At 50.3% G+C, this 26,089-nt stretch overlaps 1 protein-coding gene across 2 annotated transcripts in view; it reads right to left on the bottom strand.

Moving 5' to 3' along the window:
• The window catches only part of SORL1 (sortilin related receptor 1), a 258,242-nt gene that overhangs the window by 141,342 nt on the left and 90,811 nt on the right, over positions 1-26,089 (bottom strand). The window contains exons 1-2 of one of the 2 annotated variants that reach the window (XM_030839654.2): positions 19,350-19,644; positions 2,642-2,758 (exon numbers count right to left, since the gene is read on the bottom strand). In XM_030839654.2, the coding sequence (XP_030695514.2) occupies positions 2,642-2,758; positions 19,350-19,625 (393 nt within the window). In that variant the 5' untranslated portion in view covers positions 19,626-19,644. Of the gene's footprint in view, positions 1-2,641; positions 2,759-19,349; positions 19,645-26,089 lie in introns of those variants that run through there. The other variant, XM_060304206.1, reaches the window with a different exon arrangement.

The raw sequence follows: 26,089 nt of genomic DNA, 5'->3' as shown, positions 1-26,089 counted from the left end.
CCTGCCAATCCCCAGGGGCACCAGTCACACCACTCTGGGTACAAGGGCAGTGAGTCCTACCATTCTTGATGCCTCCCCTGGTTGATTCTGGTCTTCTGGTAGACACTATCTCTGGAAAGCTCTTTGGTCAATTATGTGGCAACCGAGTACTTGATAAAATACGTCAGGAGGGTGCAGAAAGGAAGAGGCGGGGACGGTCAAGATAAACACCACCTTCGGTTTCCTTTCATCTACAGGCTTATCACAGAAAAAGACAGGTCCTGCAGGAGCCATGCTTCATGGACTCACACTGGCTACAAGTTCATCGGGATATTCTTTTTTTTTTTTTTCTGTTTAAGAGCAAATCTTCCGGGATTCCAGCTTCCAGATCCATTCCTTTTTTATATACTGAATATGTATGAGTTGGCCGTTCTCCAACTCACACAGTTCCTAATTTGTATAGGTTCTGTTCCTTTTGGATTGCCTACGGGGCCCTGTGAACCGTGCTTCCAGTCTTTAAAGAAAATTTAGATTGTTACTACTCCAGCACCACCTACTCCTGCCTCTGAGTCAGAATTTATTTTTGCATTAACTTTCCACATGAGAACGTCTCAGTTTCATCTGCCGGTTCTTTAATGTAGCTTATGCCTTGATGAGGGAAATTTCTGCCGTCCCAATTTATTATCTCCAAGCACGAAGTTTCCTTTCCACTTAATCTTAGCGTATACTTCATTCCAGAATAGTTTATCGTTTCACATGTTCAATGGGTCCTTAGTAAGAAGCACCCAAATATTTAGGCAGAGTGAGAATTGGGTTTGGATAGACTGGCAGTATCTGTAGGGTGACCAACCTTCCTGGTTCATCCAAGACTGAGGAGGGTCCCAGGATATAGGACTTTCAGTGCTAAAACTAATGTTGGTCACCGTGGCAACACTACACCCTCACGCACTGACCGAGTACATGATGGGGTCTTAGCCCCAACCCTGCCCCAGATGTGCTGAGTGACCCCACGCAAATCACTGTAATGCTTCTGGGCTCCTGTTTGTACCACAAAACAGTAAAAAGATAGGTCTTCGCCAAAAATACTATCTGCACAAAGAATTTTTAAAATACATTAAAACCCTAAGGAGGATTTCTTAATGCAGGAGGGCAGAGAGCTGTCTCCTGTGCTCAAAAGGGATGCCTCTGAACACAGCGGCCTACGGACTCTCACAGGCCAACAGTCATCAATACACTGCCATCTGTGCTTGCCAACCCTGATCGCATTTATAACTGGGCCAAAGTCACGGCCCCAAACGAGCCTAGCCCTGCACCAGGTCACCGCGCCCAGCCTGGCTGTCAGCTGCAGCGGTTTCCCACCACCACTGCTCAGCACCCCACCCTGGCCCAAGTTACACATCACGATGGCCAGCCCTTCGTCTGCCCTCCCCAGCTGCCCCCATTCAGCCCACCAGAAAACAGCCCCTGGGGTACCCTCTGGTCCCCTACCTTGGAGCACATCCAAACCAGATGGTGGATACAGAGTGAGGGGCCTCATGGAGACCAAATCTAGGCTCAAGAATTTCAAGTATGTCCTCCAGGCTGACGGGACAGTGCTAGCGAAGTCATCAGGGGCTTTCCTCTGGCCAGAGTGCAGAGTGACCGAACCTCCACAACGTGGTTTTCTGTCCACAGCCTCACCCTGACCCGAGGCAGGGGCTGTTCCTCTTCCCCAAGAGGGGAGGTTCAGAGAAGGGGCCACAGACTTTGGACCCAGGGGCTCGCTCTGGCCCTCATATATGTTTTACTTGGCCCACACAGGGTTTGTAAAAGCTATACGGCAGCTGCCAACTTGTAAGACTCAGCAGTTTTCACGTAAAAATCCCCACCTCTGAGCTTCTCTCAGAAAATCAGATCCAGCAGCACTGGGCCCTGCATGGCAACCAGAGCTGAGAGCCAGTAACAGCCCAGAAGCTCAAAGTCCCTCCACTTCCCAGTGTCTTATACCCTGAGACCAGGTAGCATCCACCACCATGTTCAAATCAAGACACCGGTGAATGTTTTTTGAACCTGCATCTCTATCAAAAGTGGGAAAAAGTCCCAGAGGGCCACATACTTCAAGAAAAATGGGAGAGACCCTTCCTCCTTGTGGAGGTGAAGAGTGTTATAAACGTGGAGGCAGCTTCGCCCCTGCCTGCTACCCACCTGGCCTCTATCACGGGTCTTTTGAGTGCGTGACCCTCGGTCTAATGTCTTCAAAGCACCTAGGCTATTAAACATCGTAAGGTGCCAACTGTGGAAATTAAGAGTCTGAGCGATTCAGATTCAAGGACTCACCCAACTGTAACGGGTTAGAAGAAATCAGCACATGGGAAAGACCCATTCGGTTCCGGCGGGCTCCACTGCCGACGGACAGCCCTGCCCAACAACACACTTCCGGCATTCTGCTGAGCAGATGCAACAACCCAGACCACGCCCTCCCACAGCACAAAAGTCACCGCACATCACACGGGTCTCTTTGCAACACTGCCTGCACCACCCTGTGTTCCGCGAAGAAGGGATATATGTTATTTTCCAGATTCTCCCAATTACCCAATATTTTGTCTGGCACGATAACCTCGATGGATGAGAAAAGGGCGTCCTGGCTGCACAGAGGAACGCCCAGAGTGACACCAATACTTACATCGCTGCTCTTGGGCCTCGCCAACGCCAGGCTGTCCCGGGCCAAGGCCACGATGACGTTGCTCTTCTCTCCGGCCCAGTGCACCACCATCTGATTGTGGGAATCATTCAGACTAACCTGAAAGAGATCAAACCAACACAGAAATTAGGGCCCATGATGAGTGACGGCCACCAACTTTCTAAAGCAAGACTCTCTCCCCCTCTGTCATGACTAAGTGCTCACACTTGGAGCACCGGGCCAGGGCGGCCCATTTTTCCCTCTCTGCAGATTCCACCAGACTCAACTTCCCCAAGAAGAAACACTAGCCCTCTCCTGTGTGGCATGAACCAGACTGCAAAACATCTTCTTCACAGGCTCTCACTGGCATAACCAATAACTTGGCTTATTTTTGTCCTTTGTGAAATCAACCTCTGGTTATTCTCATCCTTCCTCCATACATGGGACATGCGCTCTTCAGATGTGAAACCAAAACACTGAAGCATCTTCTTCATTTAAAAAAGGGACACAAGCCGGAAAGACCACATGCTTTCAAACTTCTGTTCAACCTGGTTCTCTCTGGCCTCCAGGTGACGTTGCTTATCCTTAGCTCATAACAAGGAGGAACAAAAGGAAAGCATCAGCTTTATTTAGCTAGTTTTGAAGTATTCCAAGTAAGGAAATATTTCCCAGGACTCCACAGAAATGACCTTCGGTTTATTGCGAACAGTAGTCCCCAGGCTTCTGGGTTCTGTAAACCAGTAAAATGGAGAAAAATTAGGCAGGCCAAGAGAAGACTGGTCGGCCACCTCTATCCTGCCAGGTAACAACATTAATGCAAACAGCCACCGTGTCAGAACGTGGCTGGCTGTTCTCTGGATCTCTGTCCCCGGCCTCCTGAGGACACAGCAGACTGTTGGCCCAGGCCTTACGACGGGGTGTGGCCTTACACGGCCCTGTTTTCTTTCCCTACCTGCAGGCTGCATTCAGTCCCAGAGGAGAGTGGGGCCACAGGACAGAAGGAGCCCGAGTCCCCGAGGAGAAGCCCCTCCACTTGTTTTGAACTTCTCATAATGGGGAGATGCATTCACACCACTGAGCTCCTGGGATTCACCTGTTACGCAGCCGCCCCCTTCAAAGCAACACAACCACCATCTAGAATCACCGCCGTGTTCCAAAGCAACACGACCACCATCTAGAATCACCGCCGTGTTTCAAAGAAAGGACATTTTAACACAGAAAACTGAGGAAAACGAAAGATAGACTCTCAGAATCAAGAACAGTTCTTTCTGATAGGTTCTGCTTTATGAAAAGCTAACTCCATTCCTCTTATTTTTCCTTTCACCCGTCACTGACAGACAGTTCAAGGGCTGGCATCTTGGCACACCTGAGGCAACCGTTTCAACCCCCTCCTTGTGGGAAGAGCCAACTGATGACCACACACAAAAATTCTGAGAGCTGGTGTCAACGTTCAGGACAAAACCCCCCCAAAAATCCGGAGCACAAGCAATGCCTGGGAGAAGCCTATTCCACCGGCCCCTTCAACCTCGGCTTGTCTCGGGCACAGGAGAAGGAACTCGAGCTTCTGGACCCCAAGGAGCCTGTGCACAGTCCACCTGCACGCTTCCCCACCCTCACACCCTACCCCGCCCACCCCACCTCCCGGACTGATGCAAAGTACACACCTGAGCTGATGGGCCCTCAGAGCAGAAAACCCTCCCCTCCCCATCCCCTCCCCCCTCCCTCCCACAGCTGCCTTCTCCTTTCCCCTCCTCATCCCGCCCACTCCTTACGGTGCTCTCAGACTGTCTGAAGGGAGAAGGGAAACACCTGTGCCACCAACTTGGCTGACAGAATAACACAAGAGCTAATCCTTAACTACATTGCTTTGGGTCTTAAGCACCTGCACCTAATTTGATCCAGGACCCAAGCTCTTTGGGGAAACAGATGAAATGAGGCCTCTTTAAAGAAAAAGCCCCTGGATTTTTTTTTTTTTTTAGGAAAATATGTCATTCCAAAACATTCCTTCTCACTCCCAGAGAGGTAAGTCCAGGCAAGCATCGACAGAGACGTGCAAATAAAAAATAGAAATAAGCAAATTATTGAGCCCAGATGCTCGGGGGAAAGTAGCTAAGGGAATCGCCAGCAGCTGCAGAGCCTTCCTCCAGCCCTCCCTCTCCCCCTCTCCTGCCAGCCCTCGCCTCTGGGAAGAATCTGGAAGCATCTATGGATCAGAAGCCCACCAGGCGAAGGTGCCCTGGGAATTCAGGCTAACAGCCTTCTCCCTCCAAAACATCCTCACCCTTAGAACCAGAGGGTAACAAATTGAGGATTTATGCAAATGTCAGTCGATACAGGATTTGGAACCTGGAAGAATCACTAAGTTCATCCAGGGTCTGAGATTTAAAGCCCAGCAATGTTGCACTCAGGCAACCTCAGAACAGCCCCATGGGCAGGTTCACAATCAAGTAACGCCTGGAGCACGTTACAAAGCCTACAGTGATCAGAGCGGGAACAAGGACTGAACACAACTTGCTAAAGTCTTTCTATTCAGAGGACGTGAGATTTATGGGGCCCCCTCAACCAATCCCAGGAGAGGTGAAGGGGTGAGAGCAGCACAAAGGAGGCATCCGAACACCCAAGGGCTTTCTTTACAAAGGAAGCCCAGAAGGCGAGCTTGGTGAAACACCTTTAAAAATAAAAAAAGATGTTATTAGATGTCCCTTTCACTCCTAAAAGGGTAGCCCAGTGGGGAGAAAAAAAAAATCTCAGGCGAGGAACGGCTTGTCCAAGGGCCACCAGGCAACTCACACAACAGCTCAGCTCCTTCCCTTGGCGGGATGTCAGCGCGCGCTGCGCACCTCCTGGTCAAGGGGTAACTCCCTGGGGAGCTGCCTGCCTGGCTGAGGCTGATCCCCACTAAAGCCCAGGTGCCCACCCCCCCACAGCACAGTGCAGAGTCAGCTGTGGGAATCCACCACGCACCAGGCAGGCTGGCAAGCTGTCCGGTTTACTAAGGCAAAGACATCATCGCGCTCTCTGGCCTCACTTTCCGCCTCTGCATCTCCCCTTGGTCTCCATCCCCTCGTCCCCACCCCAGGAGAAAGGGAAGCTGTCAAAGCAGGCCCTCCATGGACAGGGACCAGGCAACCAGAGGTGCAAGAGTGGCCCCCAGCGATCGACACCTGCAGGGGCCAGTGCTGGGTCCCTGCACTTTGTGGGTGGTTTCCGGTTCGTTTGGGTCCTCTTCCATCACCAGGGATTTCCTCCTGGCTTCAGCCCCTAGCCTCCCCCATCACCAGCCCTCCGGCGCAGCTGCAGGCTTCCCGATTTCCGGATCACTCCTATCAGCCTTGCTCACTCGGGTCCCAAAGACCGCATGGAGAGGAGTGGGCACATACGGACCCAGAAGACACCAGTCTGGGAGGGAGTGAGAGCCATTGGGAGGGTGGCTTTTCGACAACAACGTAACCTTGATGTGCAGTCAGCTGGAACTACAACCCCGGGGCGTGAACAACCTTCCCTCTCCGATCTCCAGCTCACAGGCCGTAGCTGGAGCTCGATAAATGAGCCACAATTCATCGGAGCTGTAATAAAGCGGCAGGGAGGGGGCCCAACGCCTCCCCCTCAGAAGGCAAACAGGAAAATCGCATGCCACAGAAGTCTCTGCACAGAGAAACTGCCTCATAAACAACGAACAGCATCGGGGTCGCAGCTTCAGGCCTCTGCGCAGATCACAGGCAGATCGTTAAGAGTCAAGGTAGCCCCCCCACAGGCCACCCGGTTCAGGGGTCCCAAACCCAGCTAACAACCAGAGACCCCAGAGAGGCCCCACCCCAGTCCTACTGATTCAGAACCCTCTGACTGGAGCCCAGGAATCGGTATTTTTAAAGGACACGCCCCTGGTGTCTCTAACGTAGCTTATTTAGGGAACGAGGAATCTAGTTCACTCCCTTCCTCCTGGCAGAACGTGAATGACAGTGGCTGGAAGACTCACTCTTTCCGTGAGGGTTTGTCTTTGGGTGTCCTGGGTAGCTGTTAAAACCCTATGATCTACTGACGTGTGCCACAACATGGAGGAGCCTCAAAAACATCACGTTAAGGGAAGGAAGCCAGACACGAAAGTCACCTGTTACGTGATCCCACTTATACGAAATATCCAGAACAGGTAAATCCAGAGAGACGGAAAGCAGGTTGCGGGTTGCCAGGGGCTGGGGGGAGGGGGGATAGGGAGTGAAGGTCTAAAGGGTAAGAGGCATTATTCTGGAGTGATGAAAATGGTTTGGGGGCTTCCCTGGGGGCGCAGTGGTTGAGAGTCCGCCTGCCGATGCAGGGGACACGGGTTCGTGCCCCGGTCCGGGAAGATCCCACGTGCCGCGGAGCGGCTGGGCCCGTGAGCCATGGCCGCTGAGCCTGCGCGTCTGGAGCCTGTGCTCTGCAACGGGAGATGCCACAGCAGTGAGAGGCCTGTTTACCGCAAAAAAATAATTAAAAATTAAAAAAAAAAAAAAAGAAAATGGTTTGGAACGGGATAGAGGTGGTGGTGGCATAACATCGTGAATGTACTAAAGGCCACCGGATTGAATTGTTCCCTTTAAGGTGGTTACTTTCATGTTACGTGAATTTCATCTCAATTTTTTTAAAAGCCTCTGTCTATGACCTGCAAAGAACCTTACACTTCTCAATTGCTGATGCAATACCTAGGAGCTCCCACTCGTAAGAAATTCTTCTTTCCCCCACCTCGGTCCTTCATGCTACCAAAAGATGCAGCTCGGGTGAGTCATGGAGAAGGCAGGCTGAGGAGTGGGTCTCTGGTCAAAGCAATCCTTCAAAATGCCGTAAGCGGCATCTGCAAAGCCACAGCATCCCTGCGGGCCTGGTCCCTGGTCCCTGGTCCCTGGCTGGAGCAATGGCCATAGGCTCAGGGCTAGCATCCACTTCGCAGTTCACAACAGTCATCACCTGGGTCCCCGTCAACCCACACATTGTCTCAGTCTCCTGGCAGGCCCTGGCGTTCCAAAGAGGTTAAGTGTTTTGCTTCACTCTTCAGAAAGGGGCAAGAAGCTGCTGCCACCCAAGCTCCAAGCTCTGGGTTGTTAGAAATAGAAGGAAGACAAAGAAATTGCTTGTTGTGGAAGGTGGTGATCGCTTATACACTGAGGCCCACTAAGGGCTAGGTACCCTTTGGGGATCTTTACTCACTTCTCACCTGTCAAGAGTACACAGAGCAGGGGGCTTCCCTGGTGGCACAGTGGTTGAGAGTCCGCCTGCCGATGCAGGGGACGCGAGTTCGTGCCCCGGTCCGGGAAGATCTCACATGCCGCGGAGCGGCTGGGCCCGTGAGCCAGGGCCGCTGAGCCTGCGCGTCCGGAGCCTGTGCTCCACAACGGGAGAGGCCACAACAGTGAGAGGCCCGCGTACCGCAAAAAAAAAAAAAAAAAAAGAGTACACAGAGCACTTCTGGGGGAAATCAGCGGACAAGTCTGACAAGTAATAAGAAATTTACAATAAAACCCACCAAAATCTGTATAGTCATTGAGTCTTATTCAGAAGGATGGGGGCCCTTAATGCAAGGGGTCTCATGCCATCTCCATTCATTTCTTCTGCCATCATGTCTCTCAAATTGGTCAAACCCAAAGATCAGGATGTCCTAGACACCCACAGCCTGTAGTCCTCACCACTCCTTCTTTCCAGAACACAGGATGAGAAGGACAAATAAGGCAGCCTGGTTCATTCCACTGCCTCACTAGCAGTGAAATACAAAGAAGCATTTTTAAAATTCTACAGTGAAGTGTAAAACAAATATCCTGTCCTTCAGCTGCAAGGACAGACGTAGAAGCTAAATCATCGGAACTGCAGGATGGACCTGAGGAAACCAAAGACAGACACGCAAGGTCCAAGCATAACAAGGTTTCTCAGACCATCTGTTTGCACGACCTAAATGCTGGTTATGCAAATCGCCCCTCCATGTCCCCTTTTGAGACTGTGTTCCCACTATATTTAGTAAGCTCATTTCCCTCCCTGGACTCTCCACCTCCGAAGGAGAGCTGAAATCTAGTTTAACAGCTCCCTGCAGAGAGGCCCTGTCCCGGCCTCTCCACTCATCTCACTGATGCTTCACCCAGAGAATTCGTTAACTACTTCTCTGATCGATGCAGGCTGCCCATTTCACAGACAAGGAAACAAAGGGAGAAAGACCTCAGACTAAAACACTTAGCATTTCACTATAATCTCCTTAACTCGAGTAATGAGCTCTCTTTAGATTTATTTATATGCCTCTTCCTGACTTACAGTATCAGCTCGGAGAGACTTTAGTTTTGATTAATCTTCGGCAAGTAGGATCCACCTCTATCTACCACTCCCTCCTGGTGAAACCCACTTTGTCATTTAGCAAATAGCCCGCTCTGCTGCTCTGGGAGGGCTCCCTATAAAAAAAAAAAAAACTGTGAAAAATCTCTTTGTCATGAAAATAATCACCCCTTAATTCACCAGTTGGCAAGTAAGAAAAAGAAGAAACTATCTGGGCCAGAAGGAACCTCAGGGAACATCTAAACCACCTTCCACACCTTGCAGACGGGGTTAAACCCAAAGAAAGATCTAGAGGTGGGGTTTCCATCTGCCTTAAAACCCAGGACCGCAGAGTGGGGCACACAGCACTGAGAGCACAGCAAGCCCCTCACTGGTGTTTACGGGCTGCTGGACACACTGAACCAGGACTAGCCTTAAATCAGGATTCACCTGTGTAGGATGGTTCCGGAACATCCACTTTCCCTGACCCTCCACTTGGGCTCTGCAGCTCCACCATAAATAGCCCCCCACCTCATTCATTCAGTAGAGATTTACTGAGCACTTACTACATACCAGGTGCTCTACTAGGTGTTAAAAAAACAGCAGACTTCTAGGTCCTGCCTCATGACTCTTAAATCAGTAGGGGAAACAAACGTTAAACAATTAATTTCATGAATAATACTTACAGATGTTAAATGTGGGAGCCGGGGGGGCATAACCAAGTGCAGGGCTGCACTGAAGACAAGACCCCCAGTGGGTACCACAAGGATGAAGAGGGAGGAGTCCAGGGCAAAAGGGATGGAGAACAGAAAAGACAGATCCAGAGGAAGAACAGAGCGAAATCCAGGAGCGGGCAGGGACCTGGAACTTGACAAATTTGAAAAGTTAAAAGTAAACTGGTGTAGCCAGGAGAGCCAAGGAAAGGGTGGCATTATATGAGCTCTCTAGGTTTTGAAGGGGAACAAAAGAGGTCACAGCCACCGGACCCCCGGCTGAAAGCAAGGCTTTCACTGGAATATTTAGAAGAGGGAAAGGTGCCACCGTAAATCTGAGACAAGTCAGAGGCTTGGGTTTGAGTCCTGGTCTCGCCGACTGATGGGCTGCACAACTTGGGGGACGTCCCTTCGCCTTTTGGAGCCTCAAGATACTCATCTGTGAACTGAGAATAATAATAAGGCTGCCCTGAAGATGTGTGACACCACAGAGCCAGTGGAAAGTTCTGCTCGAACCAGCACCACCCTATGAGCAACAGCCACACAATTCAGGGTCTTGCCAACCAGAATGGCAGCAACATCCCAGCTGCCCACCAGCCTGGCCACAGAAGGTGCCCTGGATACTTCTGCTTTATTTACAAAGGAGGGAAAATTCACTGTGTTGACATGTACTGGAAAAGCTCTGCAGGGGGAAAGTTATTCTTTGGCAAAGTGGATTTCTTAGGGATGTCAAAAGGGGAGAGAGACAAAATTATTACAGAATAAAAATATGTGCCGGGATTTTTTTAATGTATGGATGCCTCTTATTAAGATTTAGTCTTTAATAGTGATCCTGGCAACTAGTCCTCCCTAGAAAACAAATAAAGACTTCCTTTCATATTGCTAAAAAAAAATTTTTAAATAAACAAATAAGGCTCACCTTCAAATCAAAAGAGATCTTATCCATGAATATATTTCATAAACTTCAAAATGCTAAAACGTTATCTCCTCTTGTTACTGGTATGGTCTTTATACCAAAATAAACCATATTCTTCACAAAATGGCAGCATATCAACAACTACCATGAGCAGCATCAGGGTTGGAACACTGAGGCCTGAGAGCAGGAAGTAACAACATACATAAACTGGTGAAACACTGTACGTCCGGGTCAAGCTCAGAAGCCAGTCATGGAGACTTCCCTAGTGGCGCAGTGGTTAAGAATCTGCCTGCCAATGCAGGGGACATGGGTTCGAGCCCTGGTCCAGGAAGATCCCACATGCCATGGAGCAAGTAAGCCTGTGCACCACCGCTACTGAGCCTGTGCTCTAGAGCCCGCGAGCCACAACTACTGAGGCCGTGTGCCACAACTATGGAGCCCGTGTGCCACAACTACTGAGCCTGCGCTCTAGAGCCCGTGAGCCACAACTACTGAGGCCGTGTGCCACAACTACTGAACCTGCACTTTAGAGCCCGTGCTCCACAACAAGAGAAGCCACTGCAATGAGAAACCCACACACTGCAACGAAGAGTAGCCCCCGCTCACCGCAACTAGAGAAAGCCCGTGCGCAGCAACGAAGACCCAAGGCAGACAAAAATAAATAAATTAATAAATTTATTTTAAAAAAAGAAGACAGTTGTGGCCAAGCCCTGCGCTCAGGCAGCCTTCCCCTCACTCCACAACCAAGATTCGAAACCTGGGAAAACCCAAGCTCTGGTTCCCAAGGCTCCAACGAACCATCCAACACAGAGGTGGCACTGATTTCTAGCATCTCCCTCGCCCCAAGGGGAAAATATTTACATGACATCCCAGAACCAAACGCCTCAAGACCTCACCTTACCAGTGGTTTAAACACAACAGCAAGGTCAACCTTTCAGTCCTGTGAGATGCCTCTGCTACCAGGAGGGCAGAAGCCCCTCGGGCCCCACCCCCACGCAGCTTAACTCCCCAACCCTGTGAGGACAGCCTTTCTCCTCCATCCAGCTCTCCACATCCACTCCCGAATTCTTCCCCTCTCCAGGTCCGAGGCTTGTTTCTGCAGGAACCCCTGCATCACCTCCACAGCAGCACACCTCGTCCAATCCAGCAAACTACGTGCACAGTTAACTGCAGGATTTTTTTTAAAGAACTATTCAGAGAACTTCAGGGAACTAAATATATACAGACGAGGTAAGTTATAGGTACACAGTCTCATGTTACCCAATTAATGGAGCACAGCTTTAAAACATTTCAAGTCTCTTCCAAACCCTCCCCCAGCCTCACAGGCCCCACCCACCCACCTCTGTCCGCTGTCCCCACTCCCTGCCATGGGCAGCTTCCTCTGCTGGGACCCTGGGGCAGGTCTTCTCCCCAGGCCCCTGGCATAGACCCACATGGAAACGTCTTGCCTGTATCCTCTGGGCTAACAGAGAAATAGAGTCCTTTACTATCTGGGCCCCTCCCCCATACATGGCTCTTCTCAGATGTACCCACGCCAGGCTCCCCAGAGACAGTCCCTAAACTGGCTTTTACTCCAGGGTTATTTTTAACCCCGGCCCTCCAAGCTCCATCAGATTATACCAGCTTCTCCCAATTTCTTCTGGACACAGAGGTTTCCTAAGAGTGAAGAATTTCACCCTGACACTATTCAGCTCCCCAGACCATCAAAGTAGACTGGATCTCACCTCAGTCCCAGCTAACACATTAAAATCTCCATTCACGACCCACCCATTGGCTCAAACCCTCATTTATTTATGGAAGAATCAACCCAGCCATCTTCCCCCCTTCAATCCAGTTATCTGGGGGCAGAGGGTTTCTATTCAACAGGCTATTCTCTTTTCTAAATAAAAGATGCAATATTGGTTAAAAAACAAAAACAAAGGGAGGGGGAGGGAGATAATAAAGCACACGTTGGTCCCTACACAGCACAAAACACGAATATAAGATAACAAGTACATCTTTTTATTGCCCTTGTCTGCCACTCCAATCTGAGACGTAATCACGTCAGCCTGCCTTTCTGAGAATTTGTAGTGGTGTTTTTAATCTAATTCAGGGGACTGGAGATAAATCATGGTGAAGGGTCCCAATTTGCCGAGCCGAGCGCCTGCAGCTGCAGCGGCGGGCGGGGTTAGAGGGCCGGCGGGAGGCGGGGGTCCCAGGCGGTGATGAAGACCACACGCCCACGCCCACACGCCCACACTGTTTGTCTTCACGCCAGCCTGCAGGGCTGCAGGGACGGAAGACAGACCTGGCTGCGTTGAGGGAAGACAAGGTGAGCCCAGGAAGCGGAGGGCGGGGGTGGGGAGGCGGCCCCCACGTTAAGGCACCAGGTACAGCTTTCTCGGCTAAACAGATGCGCAGCGTCTGCACACCGCCCGGGCCGCGTGGGCTGTCTGGGCAAAGCCACAGCAAAAGTGAAGGCACACAGGTCAGCCTTCAGTGCCCAGGTCCCTGATGGGAGGAGACAGCTGTGCAGAGGCAGCTGCTAAGATGAACAGGGCACCCACGGCACCTTCCATCACACCCCCTGATGCAGCCCTACCCGGGAAAGAAAGGCCAGGGTCTTCCCCACACTCAACCTGGCAGCCAGCAGCCCTCAACTCTCGCTTTCCCTCCCCTGTTTGTGGTGGAAACAAAGACAGGCCTTGCTGTGGCTACAAGCTTCTCCCCCGGGTGAAGCACCAGTTGCCACCACTGGGAAAGGGAACTTCACACAACCGCTTAAAGCTATGCTGTCCAAGGGCCACATGGGGCCGTTTAAACTTAAATTTAACTCGATGAAAATTCAATGAAAGGAAAATAAATTCAATTCTTCGGTCATACCAGCCACATGTCAAGCCTCAACTGCCACAGATGGCTAGTGGACACCCTGGCCAGCACAGATCCAGAATATTTCCGTCATGGCGGGAAGATCCGTTGAAGAGAAGACCTGACACGAGGTCAGGAAGATAAACCCTTCCAGCTCCTGGCCAGAAGCGGTGACACGACCATGGATGTTACCATGATTAGTAACAACTACGCAGTGGAAAACAGAATTTTGTAATTATTTTTAACTCCCTGTTGTGTTCAGGACTACAAAAGTCATGTGACTTATGAAGTCCTATTTTTATGGAACCCAGCCCAAAACGCTCAGAGCATGCCTCATGTTACAATAAAAAGTTGAGGGTCTCACAATAACACGGGAGGAAATCCAATCTTGACCTTAATCAGCAGTCCGCCCACCTTCTCTGATTTACAGCATCATCAGCCACTTGGATGCTAGAAGGCTGCCCGTGCCACTACTTCGAAGACCCAAGGTTCACAGGTCGATAAACCAGTCAATTAGGTCGAAATTAACTGCAGCTCATTTTAAACTGAGAGAAGTTGATTTCTGCATTTACACGGCTGGACTGAATATGCCACGTGCCAAGAGATTCCGGCATAGCTAGGGAATGCACAGGAAGGTTCTGTGCTCGACAAAGATGCCTCAGCCCTGCAGCCCAGACCACGTCTGCTGAAATACTAATGAAATATGCAAACGAAAATGCAGTGAGCTCTCCTTTACGTTCCATCACACCTGAACCTAAAAATGGAGGAAAGGTTACTATAATACCTTGTTTTGATATATTTCTACGTGGTCAACTCTCAAATTATCTACATCTGAATTATTATCAAAAATTCTAAACTCCAAACTGGCTTTCCCTAACACATGTAGGCCAGTCATTTTGCCTATCAGCTGCTCAAAGACTGCAAACTCATTTTAATATTCACCTAAGCAAAATTTAATCAGGAAGGTAAACTGATCCTTAAAAAAAAAAAAACACTAAATAAATACATAGCAAAGGCAAATAGGTTATTCTTTGGGTTACGGGCTCTCCAGATTACCTGCATGGTCCTGTGTCTGTCCATTACAGGGGACAGTACAAGGCTTGTCTCCATCCATCCTTGGCCCTCGGATGAAACAATGACACTACCAAGATGGCTGTCATCTCGAAGGAGGAACAGCCCAAAATACGACAATGAAATGTTCCTACAGCATCCATTTTTTTGCTTTGGGATGTTCACTGCTGTTAGAATCTGCCTCCTGGATCCCAGGTCTCAAAGCAGTTTATTAAGCATACTATTGACTCCACTTTCCAGAATCTAAAGAAGACATTTTCTAAAAGAACATGAGTTAAAGCCAAGATCCGTGATCTCAGTATTCTGATGTTCTCACAAACCTGGGCTCTATATCTCTAGGGAACTGCCCTCCAGCACCTTTCCAAGTGACAGGAGGGCTACGTAATGCTGCTCTCCTGGCCCTGGCTGGCCGGAATCCTTGAGGTGGACTGGTATTTCCCACCCTGGCCTGGAGGAAAAGTAACAATCTATTTTATACTATGACACTTCAGGTAGCTCCCTTCCCATTGACAGTAATTATGCCATAAATATATTTTGGAGCTGATGTCATTATTCATGATATCAGGGGCTGGGGATAATAGAAAGCCGCTGATATTTCAAGTTTGAAATTTTATGTCCATATATGTTACATATGTGTAGAATGTTTTTGGAAGGACGTACAAAAAACTGATGACCGTGGACACTGGGTGAATGGGGTCACATAAGGGAGAGAAATTTACTTCTCACTACATACTCTTCTGTTCAAATATTGTTTTGCAAATATGCATTACCTACTGAAAGCTAAATAAAGGGCCTGCATGGCTTTACATTTCACCTTTTCATTCCCCATCTCCTCACTCCTGTTCCCTGTCCGTTTTCCTCCCATCCCTTCCACCTCTCAAAGCCTCCACCTGCCACGCCCCAAGACAGGCAAGCTATTAAACAGTGGCCAGACACCGAGCCAAGAACTGTGCCCAAGAAGAGATGCCAAGTGAGATCAGGAAGTCTTTCAAGGTCACACCCATGATCGAGCCAACCCCAAACGCCAAGGAACCCTTCGCCTCTGCAGAAGAAGCCAACCTGAAACCGCAAATGCTTTGCCTTCTCATCTTTTGGAAGCATACAGGTCAAACATCCTAACTTCAGAATCAACCAGCCAATTCTTTCCCAAGCAAGTGTATCATACAAGAATCTACCCCAAAGAGATCTAAAGCTACACAGTCTTCCACCCCCAAAGGAGGCTCTTTGTCTCAGGGCCTTGTGCTGTAACAGACACTTTATTTTCAGTCTCAAATCAGGACACTGAATACTCCCTGGACTCTAAAAAGCTGGAATTATGAAGAGAGAGCTCATTGGAAGGAAAATAAACCTGTAAATCCTGTTAGGCTTTGCGCTTCATTCCAAAGGATTTTTCCCCAAAACAATACCATTAGCAATACCATGAGAGCCCTAAAAGGGAGGCTTCTGTACGATAGAATCCCAGCTCTTCATTCAAAATAAACCCCAAAATAGCACAGGAAAATCAGGGCTCCCAGACCCACATCCTGAGCCAACTGACTTCCACTCTCCACTGTGGGCTCACGACAGTCCTCCTTATAAATACCTTTCCTGCAACTTGGATGTGCCTCCTACCCTCTAGGCCTTTCTCTTTCCAGGTGGGCAGCTGGTCCACAAATATTCATTAAGGGCCTCCCGAGTGCCAGGGACACAGAGGAGAGGCTTGATCCATGCCCTCAAGGAGCAAACAGGGAGATGAAACAGTTAAACAAGCAATTAGAACACCAGGCAGTCAGTGCTGTTACCAAGCTCAAAAGAACTCTTCCCACCAGAGCCTGGGAATACTAAGAGGTACTCCTTGGATGCTGAAAAATGGAAGAGGGGTTTTGCAAGCAAAGAAAGAAACGGGGAAGGACCATTTGAGGCAGAGGGAAAAGCAGGTGGCACAGAGGCACGGAGCTGACATAAAATCAGGAGGAAATCCAGTGTGACAAGAATGCTGGAATCCCCCTTCTTGGGTCTGGCCTGTTTTAGAAGGGACACAACTAAGCCTAGTTTACTCCATAGGTTAGCAGAGCCAGAGAAAAAGAACTGACACTGACTGCAACACAGGGCTCTTTCTCAGATGCAAAAGCCCTCCTGCTCCCCTCCCTGGAGCTGGTGGCCTGAACATCACCCCTGGGGCTTCTTCCGTCAGACAGTTTCTGCTTCCAGCCCTAATCTGTGCTGCCAGGCATCCTCTTAACCTCACTCAAAGGTCAGAGAGCGAGAAGCTGCAGAGTGTCTGAGCCCACTGACCCTTTATCACTCCATCTCCCATGCCCTCCCATATCAAACAACCCACTCACACCCCACTGAAGAGTTGTGGCTGGTGAATCACGTCCATGTTTCCTTGTCCCTGTCTGGTACATTTCCATGCCTGTATATTTGCATCTGCTTTATCTCCTCCTTAAATTCTAAGCTTTCTGAAAGCAGGGATGAAAACTCTCCCCACCCCCTCATCTGCACCCCCATCCCTATATAGAATCACACTGAATTCAAGTGACACTATGGAAAAACATGGCAATTCCTTACATTTCAAAGTTAAAGGGCAGAGACTGGGGGGAGTATAACATGGGAATTGGCTTAGGGCTAGAAGCAGAATGGCCATCTAATTTATAGTCTGCATCCTGACACTTTTTTGAGTGAACACAGCACTTTTCATAACCATCAGGGATAACGTAAAAACCAGGTCTGTCCCAGGGAAAACAGAGGCAAATGGGCATCTTTGCTAGAAAGATTGTTCCAAATAGCTGGGCGGCCCTCCAGAGCTCCAAGAGGGACACGCCAAACCCCTTCAGTTACTGATTCCTGTGCTTGCAGTCTAAAGGGTCTGCACCAGACAGTGTTTGTAGCAGAAAGCCCAGGACCGGGAAGTCCTTCCTTCTCTCTAACTCAAATCCTTACAGACTCAAGTTAATCCCAGTTTTATTAGCTTCAGGGCAGCCAAGAACAATGGCACAGGGGGGAGGCCTCGGAGAAGAAAAAACACTGCTCTGGGTCCTCACCCTTGGTAGGAATTCCTCATTATGAGTCCGAGGGCTAGTTCTCCAACCTTCCACTGAACCAAACTCAATCTGGCTCAGAAATATAAAAGCCGAGCGTTTTTTAGTCACTCCCAAGAAGAACACAGTTCATCTTTAACTGTCCCCAAAACCCCAGGAGCTTTCACAAACCAAACCCAAGGAAGAAATGGCACCTGTGTGCATATTTTTGCGACCAGGAAGCTCTTCCCGCAGCCCAGACTATAGATGTTAGGGACCTGAGCTCCGGAAGGGACCGTCTCCTGCGGCTCTCCACTCCCAGCCCCCAGAAAGCTGACTCAAGCCCACAGCAGAGCTGGGCTGATGGGGAAGGCTCAAGGAACAAGGGAGCCTCTCTTTCTCCCTCCCCCATCCTCCATCAGGACGCTGGCATCCCTGTGGGGAGCAAGGACCTTGCTGACTTCTTTCAACAATACAAAAAAGAAGTTTCAGATGGGGGTGGGGAAGGGAACAAGGATCTGGACCCACGAGGGAGCCAAACAGGCAGGCTCCTGCAGCCCATGCCCACCAGCAGTTGTATGCCCACTGGTACACGCTCTTGCCCAGGAGCTGATGGTGGATGGAAGGCAAATGCTCCCATCCTCTCACCTCCATCCCTATCCCCTCTCTTACCAATACATTTTACTTTAGAAAAAAGTTATTTAAGAAGCACCGTATAAAGAGAGGGCGACTATTTGATCACTCGAAGGTCACTGAGACAATGCAGACAAAAACTAAAGAGCAAGCAACCCTGCCCCATGTGACCCTGGGCTAGTCACTTCACCTTTCCCAGCTCTGGTGGCTTCATCAACAAAATGGCACAATAGGGAAGATGGTTTATAACGTTCTTCCTGGCTCCAAGGGTTGAACATTTAACTCTGTATATTTCTTGAAGAAACGGCTAAAGGAAAATCAGTGAAGAGAGGCAGAATTCAGACTAATCCTTTAATTTCTACTTTGAAGGGAATATTTTGACTCTAGAAATCGTGTAATTGACCACCTCCACTGGTCCCACTTTTTCTCCCCCCCCCCGACCTTCCAGTTTTGCTGATGTCAGTCTCAACCATAGGACTGCGAGTCTCATGAGGCAATAACACAGACAAATTAATTTTGCCAGCGCTGATACTAACCCACAAACTCGGTTTGTAATTGCCAGAAGTAAGTCCTGCCATAAAAATGAAATTCATGTTCCTTATGATCTAATTAAATCCATTGCCTAGATAGAAATAAATCACTTACTTTATAATAATGCCCACCAAATTATTGCAGTCTTTCAAATTCCCAAGTGTCATGAGGGATATTCCTGTCCAAAATAAAAAAAATTCAGCCCCCCCCCCACACACACACACACACTCACACACACCCCTCTTGCTTGGACTATACCCAGAGAGTAAGCTTTCAGGTTTGCCCACCTTAATTGTGGTTAAAAACGGTAAGTGTGGAAACCCCCTCCTCTGACGGTTCTGGGTAAATGTACTGCATCTGCAGGGTGCTCGCCTCGGCTGCTAACTGATGATACACGAAAGAAAGCCCGTTTTTTATCCACACGTAAAATGAAGCTGCACCCCTCTGATACCTGCCGGAAACTCCACCGGTAAGCACACACCCCGGGGAAACAGGCAGTGCACCCCGCGAGTGCCCTGGAATCCGTTTGCTAAAATCGACAGGAAGAAGGAAAGATCAAGGCGATTCAAGTGCTGACGGTTGTACTCCTATGTGAGGAGGGGAAAAAAACAAACGCCAGCCGGGAAGTCCCCAGCGGTGCCTGCACCTGGGAGGCGACAGCCAAGGATGGATGCGGGGGTGAGGCGGCACAGGGAGAGGAGAGAGCCGGGGGAAGGCGGGGGCCGACCGCTCACCTGTCCGTACACCTGGATAGGCTCGGGCTGCAGGGCAGCGCTCCGTCTCCTCCGGAGCGGCTTCTCGTCCGCCCTCCGGGGCGCCCCGCGCGCCCCACGCCGCAGCTCGAGCGGGTCGCCCCGCACCACGAGGAAGCCCCGATCCTGGGGCCCAGGCGCGCGGCCGCCGGGCAGCGTCGGCGGCCAGACCTCGCCGAGAGCCCCGGGCGGCAGCAGCGCTATCAGGATGAAGAGGAAGGGGAGTCGCGACTCCCTCCTGCTGCTCCGTGTCGCCATGTTCGGGCGAACGCGACCGCAGGTGGCGCCGCCGCCAGGAGAGAATGTGCAGCGCGAGGCCGGGACGCCGGCCGGCCGGGGCCGCGCGCGCCGCTCCCGGGGCTCCAGGCCGCCCTGCTGCGCCCGCCGCCGCCGGGTCCCGCTCTGCTCGGCGCGGCCCCGTCACGTGGGAGGCTCGCCGCCGCGGCCCCTTCGCGCACTTTCTCCGCTGCGGCCCCTCCTCCGCGAGGGGATGGGGAAGTCAAGGCAGCGGGCGCGCGGCCCGGTCCCCTGGCAGGCGCTACTCGTCGCCCGTGCGCCCTGCGGCAACCGGGAGTCGCGTGGGGCTCGCCCGTCCTCCCTGGAGTTCTCGCCTCCTCTACCGGGTCGCGTCGAGGTCGTCCTCAACCGCGGCCGGTCTCCTCTCCCGACTGCACAGCCTCCTGTCCCGCCACACGACCACCTCGCCCGCCCCCTGTCGCATCCCCACCTCCGGGGGAGCGCGGACAGCCAGAGAAAATTAGCTCCGAGGACGCGGCGGGCACGTTAGAGTCCAGATGAACCCGCCCCCGTGGTGCAACTCACACAGTTTCAATAACTCTGGGCACCAAAACTACCCTTGATCGAGCTAAACTGCCCCTGCTCGGAGCACAGTAAATATACATCCGGCACAGAGGCACTAAAAGCAAGGGCACGTCCGACAAGGGACTCGCCACACCTCAACAATCACACAGTTATACAATGGTTCCTTGCACACAGAACACCCGCGCGGGACGCATGACCCCAGCACAGTGGCTTACCTGTGACCCCCTCCTGGGTGAACGAACACTGAGCCACCCTACCTCACCCCCAAAACGGGCACACACACCAATCCCTTCAGCCCACAGCCAACCCTGCTTGCTGCAAGTCCCCTTCCCAAGGGGGTAAAGCTTGCCACTGGGGGCAGTGGGGGCAGACACTCAAAGAGTGGGAAGGACGCACTTTAAATCAACCCTACATGCAGCTGGAAGATCCAGACCTTCTTTGAAACACAAGGAGATAAAACTGCTGTTGGAACTGCAGAAGCAAACCTAAGGTCAATGTTTTTCTGCAGGTTTGTGGGAGCAGCCAAGGCCTGTCCTCTGTTTCATTTTATGTTTCACTGTGCTCTGGACTCAAACCCTGGTTTTTTTTCCTTTGGTGTTTTTTTTTTTTTTTTTTCGGTACGCGGGCCTCTCACTGTTGTGGCCTCTCCCGCTGCGGAGCACAGGCTCTGGATGTGCAGGCTCAGCGGCCATGGCTCACGGGCCCAGCCGCTCCGTGGCATGTGGGATCTTCCAGAACCGGGGCACGAACCCGTATCCCCTGCATCGGCAGGCGGACTCTCAGCCACTGCGCCACCAGGGAAGCCCAAAACCCTGGTTTTTGATAAGACAGAGGAAGCAGGACTGAAGGAGAGACTACTTCTAGAGTTGCATGCAAGCCCTCGGTTTACAGGGAGGAGGGGATGGTCATTTCAGTGCCCCCAAATGCTCCTCGTCCTACCCCTGCCCTCTAGGACTCTCCAGTTAGCTTAGCAGACCCCCTTCCGCTACCTAGCACCACCCCTGGTGACAAGCTGACAAAGGAAAGACAGCCTTTCCTTGCCTCCCTAAATCCAGTCTTCTACCACCCTCCCATACCCCATGCCAGACTTGCTGGGGACCTGGCGTCGCGTTCTGCAGTCCCCTACCTCCTCGCAGCCCTGCTTTTCTCCCCCAGCTTTTCTGTCCATCCCACCAAAATCATAGAACCACCCAGTTCTCCCCACTAGGCAAATCACTTATCCTCTGGGAAAGCCACTGGGCCACTGCCAGCTCTCACTCCCCATCTGGACCAGCACTGCCTTGTGAGCATCACCTTACCAGGTGTGGACCACCCTGTGGCCTCCCCAGACCAGCAGCAAAGGCACATGGACCCCTATTTAACCCCCCAAGGGAAAATGAGGGGAACATGGCTAGAGTCAGAACACCCAGCAGATGGTTCAATTATTGTTTATTTCAACACATATTTAATGAGAACCTTTTCTACAGGAGTGACTGTCAGAGTCCCAGCAGAAAACACGTGTCCCCTAAGTGTGGATTTGAAGATAGGGAGCTGCTTTTCCCACACAGACTGCTGGCTTGAGGTTCAGACGGCAATTTGCAGGGAAGGATTAGTAGGGCAGGACCAGCTACTTGCTGATTTTGATTTTGATTTGCACCGTGGATACTGGAGAACTGGCAAGAATGCTTAAACATGGTTAATTGACTCCTTGAAAGCCCTCCTCTGTAATCATTATCTACCTTCCAAGCTGTTCTAAGGTGGATAATCAGCAAACCCTGAGACTGTGTGAGCCTCATAACCAAACAATCTCTCCGAGCTTCAGTTTTCTCATCTGCAAAATAAGGATCTTAATTCCTGCCTATTGCACGGAACTGCTGAGAGAATCAGGAGATAATGTATGTAAAATCAAATTACCATATGCAAATTGTGAAGGCCCCAGACAGAAGTATTGTACACGGGTGGCATTAGAGACCGGGATTCTAGTCCTGCTCTGTAACTAGTTACTGTGTGATTTTTGCCCTTGATCGTCTGGTCTCTCTGGGCCTTGGTTTCTTCCTATGTGAAGTAAAAAGAGACTTTGCAGCCCTGACCGTTCCCCACCCCTTCAGGACCCCCGCCTGGGCATGAGATGGGAGCAGGCACAGGCCACGGCTGAATTGTGCAATTGACAAGGATGTTCCTCCTACCTTCAAAACCGGATCTGGGTTGTAAACAAGCCGCCACTTCCTCCGTGTCAACGTCGGGGTGGGCAGGTAGATCGAGAGAAGGCAGGATCCCCATCCCCCTCCACCCCAACTTGCATGGCCTTGTTCTTCACGCTGCCCGGCATCAGGAGGAAAACCAAGATGCATGGGAATTTTACACTAGACTTATAACTGTGTAAAAACATGTCTTGAGCCTAGGGTCAGACTTTGCCCTCCTCTGTCCTTCTGCCCCATCTAAGACATCCTGAGCTAAAGCTAGAGATGGAGCTAAGGAAAAACCACCCAGAGGTTACCAGTGTCCCACATTTTTATCCAGATGGAGTCACAATTAAAATAGCAACAAGGACAGTCACAGAGAAGGCAGAAAAAGACTCCCAAAAGCCTAACTGGACTTCTTTCTGTTCTCTCTCTCTCCCCTCCTGGCCTCCCCTAATGCTGGCATCTGTCTGCTCACCCTCCCTCCCTGTCCAGCCCCTGGCCTGGCCAAACTCTATGCATCCATCAGGTTCCAAGAGGCCTCCCTCTGCACCTAGCCTAGGTTCCACCAACTTCCTCTAACGCCCTAGGTCGCCTGCAGTCTTTGATACTTTCTCTCTGGTCACATTACTTATTCATTTTCCTCTTAAACTACAAGAAGCAAGAGGGCAAACCGGGTTCAACTCGCTCAAAGTCTGTGTGCCCATTGCTCAGCATGATCCTGGCACACAGTGGGTACCCAGTGACATTTATGGGACGTCTGTGTATACATGAAGGGAGGCCAAGACACCCTATACCCTCGAGGGCTGGGGAGTGGTCAAGGGGCAGATGTGCTTGAATCTCAGAGCTTGACCACCGTCTGCCCTCCACCACTGCCTTCTCCCAAAAGTGCCCAACTTTGAGTCACAACCAGACCTCTGAGTCGCTAAAGCAGAAAAGGGACGGCCCTGCCAATGCTGGTAAGTTTATTCCCTCTTCCACACCATTTTAGCCAAGTAACTACCATTTACCTCGCCAGCCAGGGTGAGCTAGAAATACCCTGCAGCCCCGAAGAAATAACTTTCTCCTGCTGTTGCTGAAAATGCCTCTAATTAAGGCAAAGTCCAGGATAACTGATGAGGTTTAAAGTACAGATGCAACCAGAACATAGAACAAGCAGCTTAGAGTCTCACTCTTGAATACATTAAATCCAAAGACGAGGTTCTGAAAATAGTAGTAACTTACTTTCACACAGCAGTGACTTCTATTTGCATTGTAACAGCACTGTCGAACGGCTTTCATCTCACAGCAACCCTTTAGAGGGGACCAAAGCGGGCATTATCAACAGCCCATTTTACAGATTTTGAGAATTAAGGCTCAGAAGGAAGGACTTGCCCAGAATCACGTAGTTTGTAAGGTTTACATTCAAACCGAGGTTCTCTGACTTTTTCTACCACATCTGATATCTCCATGACAAAGAGAGAAGAGCTGGTGTTTCAAGTCCTGGGTCGGGTGGAGCAGTGAGAACCAGGGCCGAAAGGAGAAGACAGTTGCCCAAGTCCTCACCTCTTGCACAGCTCAGCCCTGCCTTAACCCTCCGTAAACGAACACTGTCCACCTGGGCGCCTAGCTGAGGCATGATGCTCAAGTAGAGGGTAATGTTACAGAACTCACGAGTTAAATCCTGTTTTCCCTGCTCTTCTGGAAGATAAATGGAATGAGGGACTTGGTTTCAAATTTTCAAAAGAAGGCTTTGGGTTCAAGCCCTGTGAAGGAGGGCAGGATTTAGAGGTTTCCCTCGAGTTCTGGCCTCTAGCTCTCAGAAACTCAACTTCCTGAGCTTCTGTAAGAAGAAAGCATTTAGAACCTTCTCACAAAGCATGTGAAACGAAAACCTGGAAATCTCCTGATTGTTATGTAGAGTCCTGGACAAACCCTCCAGTCGGAAGACAATGGGAAATTATCCTCTTCCCCAGGAATACAGAATAGGACTCACCCTGCTGGGTCTGGAGTGAATGGGAGGAAGTAAAGCTGGAAATTCTTTGAAAATCCCTGAATAATTACATATCGAAGGCTCGTGTCTCCTTCCCTTGGAGCCTCTGCAATACAATAACAGGGCGAGCACAGCTTCAGGTGCTAGAGAGCGGAGGTACCACCGAGCCAATAGGAATGGACTCGGTTTAATTGTGTGACGCTTTACCTCAACAGATGCCCTGAAGCGGTCCCGGGGCCATCCAGACCAGGGGAAAAGACAGGCTGTCTTGCCTTTTGGCCCACCTCTCATTCTAACGGGGACATAGGATCCCCAGAAACCTTCCTTCCATTTTCCTGCACCAGTCGAAATGAGATAAAAACGCCCCCCACCCCAGTCACTGCTCACTCTTCAACTAAAAAGTCACTTCTTGATTCTGCCCAGATTCCCCTCAATCACCCCAAAGCCCTGCTACCTTGATTTATGCCTCTTGAGATGTTGATAATGTCCTACCTTTCATTGCAGCAGTTATCTTGGTACTTAAACTTCCTTTTTTTAATTATAGTTGTGTCTTTTGACCTATTCTCCACTCTTGCACTTAATAGATTATATCCTGCCGAGTTGAAATGAACTGCCGGGTAGGGAAGACGTGGCACTGCCCTCACCCCTGCTACGCACACCCGTTGACAGTTGGTTCTGTACGGAAGAACAGTTCTGTGTGCTTTTTATTTAATTTTATTTATTTATTTATTTAGGAAGACCAATTTTGTATTAAGTCTCTTGGGAGATGAATTTCCCATCCTACTGTCCACATCAAAGGAGACTGGAAAGATGGCTGACGATACTGGAAAGTGGTTCTCTCAGCACCAGGTGAGTCAGCATAGCTGAGAAGTGAGTCCTTCCCTTGACATAGTTTTACATATGACCTCATCATTACCTACTGCCCAAGGATGGGGATAATAGGGTATAAATGTCTGTAAAAATCCAGCCACCACTCCCAGGGAACTTGCAGAAAACAAAGATACAAATAGCAGAAATGTGTGAAAACAGCGTTAAATTAATTAAACAAGGAGGCCATTAGGCTGAAGTGGCTCTAATGCTTTGGTGACCTTAGACGAAAGCCTAAGCCTACACGTGCCCTGAGGTTAAAAAATGGAAACCTAAGGACAGCCAATCACAAAGAGCCGACTACGCTTTAGGCTACAGCCAATCAATAATTTCCTTTCTTTGTTTCCTCACCTTCTCGATATGTCTTTCCAGGCTCCTGTGACGGAGCTCTCCTAACCGTTTCCAGTTGGGCACTGCCTGATTTGAATCAAATTTTGCTCAAATAAACTCTTACAATGTGTCACATGCCCCAGGTTATCATTTAATAAGAGCAAGAGCTCGGTTTTGAAAACAAAGACGATCGATGGATTTGGGGAGAGTGAACTGGGGAGAACTTTCTAGAGAACCAGACCTTCGGAGCCGTGGTCTCTAGTGTGTGTCTGCAGGTGGGGAGTGGAGAGGGAGAAGCCTGAAATTGCTATGTCCAGGGGAAACAGGAGGTTATTTTATGTGCCTGAGGGGAATGAGGAGGAGCTTCAGAATCAGAGGATGATGGCAAGGGAGGGTATGGGAGCACACAGGTAGGGTGGTACCCGCTGCCAGAGGTCGTGAAGGCAAAGGTCAGAGAAACCAAGGAAAGCCTCATCTAATTGTGTCAGGACTGTGGTCCAGGGGATTTACGGATGCGGTGCAGCAAGGGCGGCTGTTTCACCAGGACCGTGACCTATGCTCCACAATCACCG

This window comes from Globicephala melas, chromosome 8 (assembly GCF_963455315.2).
Source record: "Globicephala melas chromosome 8, mGloMel1.2, whole genome shotgun sequence".
In the NCBI taxonomy this organism is placed as follows: Eukaryota; Metazoa; Chordata; class Mammalia; order Artiodactyla; family Delphinidae; genus Globicephala; species Globicephala melas.
The sequence above is the reverse complement of the archived record's forward strand: the minus strand, read 5'-3'. Positions and strand labels throughout refer to the sequence as shown.